General features: G+C 34.4%; 1 protein-coding gene across 1 annotated transcript in view; it reads left to right on the top strand.

The window, feature by feature from the left end:
• LOC107702246 (ELAV-like protein 2) overlaps positions 1-7,799 on the top strand; it is a 49,821-nt gene that overhangs the window by 33,253 nt on the left and 8,769 nt on the right. The window contains exons 3-5 of the mRNA XM_016504499.1: positions 4,307-4,550; positions 6,517-6,620; positions 6,701-6,854. Coding sequence (XP_016359985.1) covers positions 4,307-4,550; positions 6,517-6,620; positions 6,701-6,854 — 502 coding nt within the window. The remainder of the gene's footprint in view (positions 1-4,306; positions 4,551-6,516; positions 6,621-6,700; positions 6,855-7,799) is intronic.

Here is a 7,799-nt window from a genome sequence, read left to right as displayed (position 1 = left end):
ATAATATATATATTTGTATTTTCATGTCCCAATATCTACTTTTAAAACCGCATCCTTCACATAAGCAAAAATGTGTTTGAAAGAAATGGCATGGCGATGCACACTGACTGGCAAAAACTATATATTGTACAACAGAGAAGTTAAACGGAGTAACCAAAGACCTTTTGTATGTTTAGCTGTCTCATTTAGTTTGATGATGAAGAGGTTGCGATGGCACGTTTGCAATGCTAGAACGTTCTGGGAAAAATGTGTATGGGCCATTCTACAGAATTGGTCCAAAATCAGAGTTGGAAACTTATTTTACCAAAAATTTTTACAATTTCAAGGGAATAATCAACAATTATGATTTTTGTCATAATCGTGCAGCTCTACTTGCATACCTCTCTTTCGGAATCGTTTCCATGAATGAAACGTTGCATGTAACATTTGGTTGCTAAACTATTATTTAACCCTTTAACGTGCATTGTAAAAGCACGGTTGACATTTTTTTGTGATCAAATGACTGAAATTAAAACTCGCCAAACCATATTTTTGGCCATTTGTCCTTATACCCCCTCATTGAATAGAGTGTGTAATGGCAATTATATCCACTGGGTGGCACTGCAGCAAAAATATATTGTTTCAGAAAAGCCGTGCGACAAAACCAGGAATGTATTGACGTGACGCCTCACTTCAAACACTGGCTGCAAGTGACGTTAAAATTTGAGATAAAAAAAAATTAATCAGGTTTCATTTTCTAGACCTCCTTAACGGTATATTTTGTAAAATGGCAGAAACGTGGTGAAAAAGTGCTCGACCGCTCGCTTGAGTTGCCCAAATTTGTCACTACCGAAACAGTAATAATTATTTAATTAGAAGGGTTATATTGACCTATTAAGATTTTGCTTACATCTAGTTGTAATTATATCTTTTTTGCTATTTTATTAACATTTCTTCAGAGGTAAATCAATAAGTTACATTAACTATTTCAATTGTAATTTATGAGATTTGTTGCATTTTAAATCCAATTTTTCTTTGTAAAAGGCAAAAAGTTTGATCATACTGATTTCAAAGTTAAGGATTCATTAGTTTGATTATACATTGAACCAAAAACTATCATAACATCTTAGTTGATAATTCAGTATACTTTATTTTTGACAAAACATCCCATGTTTCGGTAGTGACTGCACATTTTCTGTAGTGACAGTAATGCTTTGGTAGCAACCACATCACATTACAGAATTTTAACTTGCGTACTAAAACACTACTAAAACATAGTAAAATACAAAAAAATTGCAAAACTGTACAAAAATTGTATTTCCCCCAAATATGAGGATTATGTGTTCCCTTTTGTCATTACCGTACCGAAACAACGATGACATGTTTCAGTAGTGACAATTCTATGGGATAACACCCAAAAAAACTAAGGTGTCACTACAAATTAATCTGATTTTCAACCACAAGAAGAAGAAAAGAATGAGAACTCAATTCATTACTGATGCGCTGCTCTTGCACACAGCCAAAGCGCGCACGCGTTTCAGACAGCGCACGAATACAGTTGATTCCTCTTTCACGTCTCCTTACATACACATACAATTGCCAAAAAAACCCTTCTCAGCGTTCTCATTCTCTGTGCTTTAAATATTTTTTGTTCTTGCTTATCTGAAAAGCCATGCGATCCGTGATTCAAAAACCACAATGTATACCAATATATAGCAGCCAATACCAATAGATACCAGCCAATCCACGAGAATATTTCCAAAACGTAGCCGGTCTGTGGTCTAAAATTTTGGAGATCCCTGATATAAGTCACTTTGTAATAGTGTTGCGAAAAGGTGGAAAATTTCCAGTAAATTTCGGAAACATTCCAGAAATTTTGGAAACTTTCCAGGATTTTTTGGAAAATTCCAGGGATTTTTGGAAAGTTTCTGGAAACTTACCGGAAATTGTCCACCCCTTTGCAACCCTACTTTGGAATATGAATCATAGCATGATTCAAATTCAGATTCAGCGACTTGTAGTCTGGAAAATATGGTATAGCAAATTATTTTATGGACCCCCTGGCTATGGGTCATGGACCCCAGTTTGAAAACTCCTGATATATAGTATATCAACAGAGTAATATACTACTGTACGGCACCTAAAATGAGTCAAATTTGTTGTTCCATGCATCAGTGAAAGGATATGAAATGAGCAGGTGAGGTTTGCAATTATGCATCCTTGTTCCCAAAAGTATGGCCCTTTTTCAATACGTATTTCAAACATAAAGAAAAAAACAAATTTGAACAAGATCAAATAAATCAAGCTGTCACTATTGGTCTGTTTAAGTAAACTTGTGCTTAACTATTATTAGAGATACGCTGCACAGATGCAGGTAATACTCACACACACAATCTTTTTCTCTCTCTGTTAATTCATTCAAATACATGCTATCCTTTCAAACTACGTCTCTGTGTCTGATTTAAAGTGTGCAGAATGCTATATCTAAAGAACTGTTGCCAAAATGACTGGTTTCTTGCCTCCGTGGCATTCATTCAATTCTTGTAATGCACACCCATGGATTTTCCTTTAAATATAGTATTATTTGTGCAGAGTACCTTAAAATTTAAACAATACAACATCCTTGAACATGGAAAGCAATATAAATTAAACAAAATTGTAAAAAATCAAGACAAAATAAAACCAAACAGTTACTTTTTTATAAAATAAATAATTTACAAAATATTTTGAACGTAAAATTGCTATAAAATCAAAGCTGTATGTCTAATGATATGTTCAAAATTTGAAGTTGATATTACGAAAATTGAGGTTCCCCGTGAGATTTTGTTTAGGCGGTGTACCAAAAATAACCACCAGGTGACACCTTAACTCCATTGATTTAAAAAAAAAATGCATTTTCCCATCACAAATCTATAAATTCCTGTCAAAATATTACTTCCATCACAAATAACCACCAGATATGTAATCTTGAGAATCACACCTTTCCAACAATGTTTTGCCATGATTGGAAAAAGTTTTGATTATAAAATATTGTAGTAAATGTTGTAGTATGATACTTGACACCGGCCACTAGGGGGAGGGTTAGGGGTGTGCAATTTATATCATCTACCATAATTAACATCATAATTGTTGTTTAAATATCGCAAAAACGAAGTACTTTTTTTTTTTTTCTTTTTTTCTTTTTTCTCCAAATATCAGCACGATTGCAAATTTGATACTGATTTGATGAAAAGTTCACTTAAAGGGGTCATATGATGTTAAAATATCCATATTCAAAACGTAATAATCACTTTAATCTAGCTTGCGCCAGCAGTTGTACACAGAAGCAGTTCCGGGGGAATGACGTATGAGGTCGGCTACTGCACTAGCCATTATTTTCAATAGAAGGGAGATGTAGGCATGTATCTGAAGCGAAGCAGTGCGGAGAGACACTTCTGAAACCGGCACAGCTGGTATAAACAAGCACTGACTGCGATCAGCTCGGTGGCCATGTCGGACCTGTAATGCAAATTACTCTTCTGAACGGATTCTGTTTAGTGAATCAAAGACACACTGAGGAAACAGTGTAGTTGGATTTGTGCACAAATCACTCTTTTAGGGACTTAAAAAAAAATTTGAATGAATCGTTTATGAATCAAATAATTTGATTTAATTTAAATTCACCTTTCCCTAATGTACCACATCATAATTCTTTGTATAATTTGTGGAATTAGCAGAGAGAATTGCTTTCACGTGCGCAAGCAGAATAGAGATTTTGTAACTGATATGCTAAAATCAAAACATGTATTTAAAACAAACAGACTGTGAACAGATTATTACTATTATATGTGACCCTGGAGCACAAAAGCAGTCATAAGTAGCACAGGTATATTTGTAGTAATAGCCAACAATACATTGTATGGGTTAAAATTATCCATATTTCTTTTATGCCAAAAATCATTAGGATATTAAGATCATGATCCATGAAGATATTTTGTAAATTTCCTACCGTAAATATATCAACTTAATTTTTGATTAGTAATATGCATTGCTAAGAACTTAATTTGGACAACTTTAAAGGCCATTTTCTCAATATTTTGATTTTGCAACCTTAGACTCCAGATTTTCAAATAGTTGTATCTCGGCCAAATATTGTCCTATCCTAACAAACCATACATCAATGGAAAGCTTATTTATTCAGCTTTCGGGTGATGTATAAATCACAAATTCCAAAAATGTACGCTTATGACTGGTTTTGTGGTCCAGGGTCACACATGACTATATTCTACATTTTAAATAATCTGAAGTGTTCCTGATTTTGTCACTTACTGTGTGTTTGCATCTATAGCAGGTGATCGCTGCCATGGAGACGCAGCTGTCCAATGGGCTGAGCTGTACATCCAACAACGGTCCCAACAGCGTCTCTAACAACTGCACGTCACCTGTGGAGATGCCCAACGGTACCGAGGACAGTAAAACCAACCTGATCGTGAACTACCTGCCACAGAACATGACGCAGGAGGAGCTCAAGAGTCTGTTCGGCAGCATCGGAGAGATTGAGTCCTGCAAACTTGTGCGGGACAAAATCACTGGTATTCATGGTGGTCTCTAATGATTTTTGACCAATAGGGCTTTTATGATTGATTGATTTATTGATGATATTCAAAAACATAATGGCCAATGGCTGGTATTTAAAGCTGATAATATCACACTATTAAACTGAAGGATAGTAAAAAATAAATAAATGCTGCAATTAGCAGAATTAGAAATACATTATTTGAAAATGAATCAAAAGGAAAAAAAAATACAGTTGGGGTAGACGATATGAGTAATTTTATTTCACGGTAACGATATATATCACAATATAGTTACGATATATATCACAATATAGTTTTATTCAAAAACATAATGGCCAATGGCTGGTATTTAAAGCTGATAATATCACACTATTAAACTGAAGGATAGTAAAAAATAAATAAATGCTGCAATTAGCAGAATTAGAAATACATTATTTGAAAATTAATCAAAAGGAAAAAAAAATACAGTTGGGGTAGACGATATGAGTAATTTTATTTCACGGTAACGATATATATCACAATATAGTTACGATATATATCACAATAGTTACTTTTTAAATAAGGTCTTTCTTTTTTACATCGCTGAAATTTTATAATTGTCACGAGTGTCAATATCACAAACTAATACTAGCCTAAATTTAAAAAAAAACAAGCTCACAGAAGACAAGTAAATGGTCAGTGATGAAATAAGAATAAGAATCTAATTACAAGCAATAGGACAAAAAACTAAAAAGTGATTTAGTCAAGAGCAGTGAGAGATTATCTCTTTTGTGGTTTGATTAACATGAATTACAGACAGCAGGAATATTAGACTGCTGTCACTTTAAGAGCTGCCCGCATTGTTTGCTTCAGTACACCCGTGCTCTATGAGCAGCGTCTTCATGTGCGCGCGCCTATCTGACAATGCTCAGAGTAACATGAGTTATCTTTTGCTGCTGATTATGTTTGTTTTTAAACCACAATGCTTAAAAACGCACGCAAACGATATGTTTTCATGAAGACGCAGCACAGCAACATCACATGAGCATGATAGAAATAGTAGTCCAAAATTTCTACTGGTTGACAAATTTCTACCAGTTAATTGTCTAGTGGTATATCGCCCACCCCGAAATTCAAATATAAATTATATTTCAGATAGCAACTTCTTGATTCTGTAATGCTGTTACTGCATTTCACAAATGAAGAAATTGTTAAAAACATGACTAAAGTGGACATGTCTCTGTGCACTGCATTGTATTTTCTCAAATAAAAAACAGGTAATGGTAACTTTTTATATACAGTACACAGTAAATATAAAAAAATAGGGGCAAACTGAATGTAGCGCAGCATAGTTTAAAATGATGTAAAGCTCCAGTTTGCACGGACGGATCATGCACAAAGTACTCGTGTTTTTAGACGGTCTACAAATGCACACTTCAGAGAATCTAACAGCTGCATAAGCAAAAGATTCTTTGAAAGATTTCAAAAGATTTTGTTTAATGCTTAAAAAATTGACAAGTTACAGTAAATTAAAAAATGCAACTTGAGTTCTTAGTAGTGTCAAAAAAGGCCCACTTTTGACGCTTATGATCCTAACAGAAAATCTTATCTGCCAAATAATCGCATAAATTCCACATATCGGCCAATATATTGGTCAATCATTAATCAACTGTTTTTAAATAAATCTTGAGTGAATCATTTCTGTTCCCTTTATAATTTTAGACTCATTTGTCCACCTGCAGAAAAAAAGCTCTGAACAAATTAGTTAGATCTGTTGAATAATTTGCTAAAAATACTTGAGTCTGCAGTAACCCTGGAGTCTGCAGTAACCCTGATGCTTCTCTTATGGAGGTTTTATACACGTCACCATCAGCAGCTCACCTCAACTCCCAGATCTGTGTGCACATCACAGCGTACCTCCTGTGTGTTAGATACTGTGATGGTCAGATCCATAATGCACTGCAGTGCTCATAAATCCTCACCTAAGTGTTTGTGTGTTTAGGTCAGAGTCTGGGTTATGGCTTTGTGAACTATGTAGAGCCCAAAGATGCAGAGAAAGCCATCAACACTTTAAATGGTCTCCGACTGCAGACTAAAACAATTAAGGTAAGGTCTATCTGAAGTGAGGCTGCTGTCAGAGATACCGCTCGTGTGTTGACGTGCGCTAAGTTTGTGTTTGTGAGTAGGTGTCGTTTGCTCGACCGAGTTCGGCCTCCATTCGTGACGCTAACCTGTACGTGAGCGGTCTTCCTAAAACCATGACCCAGAAAGAGCTGGAGCAGCTCTTCTCTCAGTACGGCCGCATCATCACCTCCAGGATCCTCGTGGATCAGGTCACAGGTGAGATCTTGTATATTGAAACAATGGCAATCAGGGCTGTCAAAATGGCTGAAAAACTACATTTGAACTTTGCACTTAAATATTATCGATATTCAAATTTAAGAGGTATAATTTCAGGTAGGGTGAAAAAAAGCTTTTGGCTTCTCTTCTGAGGCCACAAGAAGGCGCATCGAGCAAAATATTACTAATGCACATTTATTCAAAGCAATAAAACAACACGTCTATCTGTGAAAAAAGTGCATAATGTTTAAAATAATGTTTATAAACCAATTATAATTAATAAAGTTGCTTAAACAACTATAAACAAAACAGCATCATGTATTAGGGATATGCCGATATCAAATTTTAATGGTGCGATTAATTGCTAATGCTTGTATCACGGTATACGGTATTATCACGATATTGAAATTTAGTTGCAAAAAAGTGTTGTCATAGTATAACAGGTTTAATACCTTTTTTCTTATCACAAAAATAACTGAACATTTAAATACAATAAAGCAATATACAAAAAATGTATAAAGTTAAAAGTTTTACACAGATTAAAGTGCAAAAGAATTGTAAAGACCAATAGGTATCACTTTACAATAAGACCTCATTAGTTAACCTTAGTTAATGCATTAACATTCACAATGAGCAATAGATACATTTGCTACAGAAGTTATTAATCTTTGTTAAAAAATACAAGTCTTAGTTCATGTTAGCTCATTAAAAAACACAGTTGCAACTTTTGATTTTAACAATGTGCTATTAAATATTGGAATTACTTACCTAAGATTAATGAATGTTTAGAAGAATTTTTCATCGACAGTTTGTTTACTAATGAATTAACTCATGTTAGCTAATGAAGCCCTGATGTAAAGTGTGACCGAACAATAAAGAATCAAAACACTTTCAAACAATATCTAGGGCATGTTGTAGTCCAGATTAAAATGTAAAAAAGTTTGA

Source organism: Sinocyclocheilus anshuiensis, unplaced genomic scaffold, assembly GCF_001515605.1.
Source record: "Sinocyclocheilus anshuiensis isolate Anshui unplaced genomic scaffold, SAMN03320099.WGS_v1.1 scaffold666, whole genome shotgun sequence".
NCBI classification, from domain to species: Eukaryota; Metazoa; Chordata; class Actinopteri; order Cypriniformes; family Cyprinidae; genus Sinocyclocheilus; species Sinocyclocheilus anshuiensis.
Note: the sequence above shows the minus strand (reverse complement) of the source record. Positions and strands in the feature narration are given on the sequence as shown.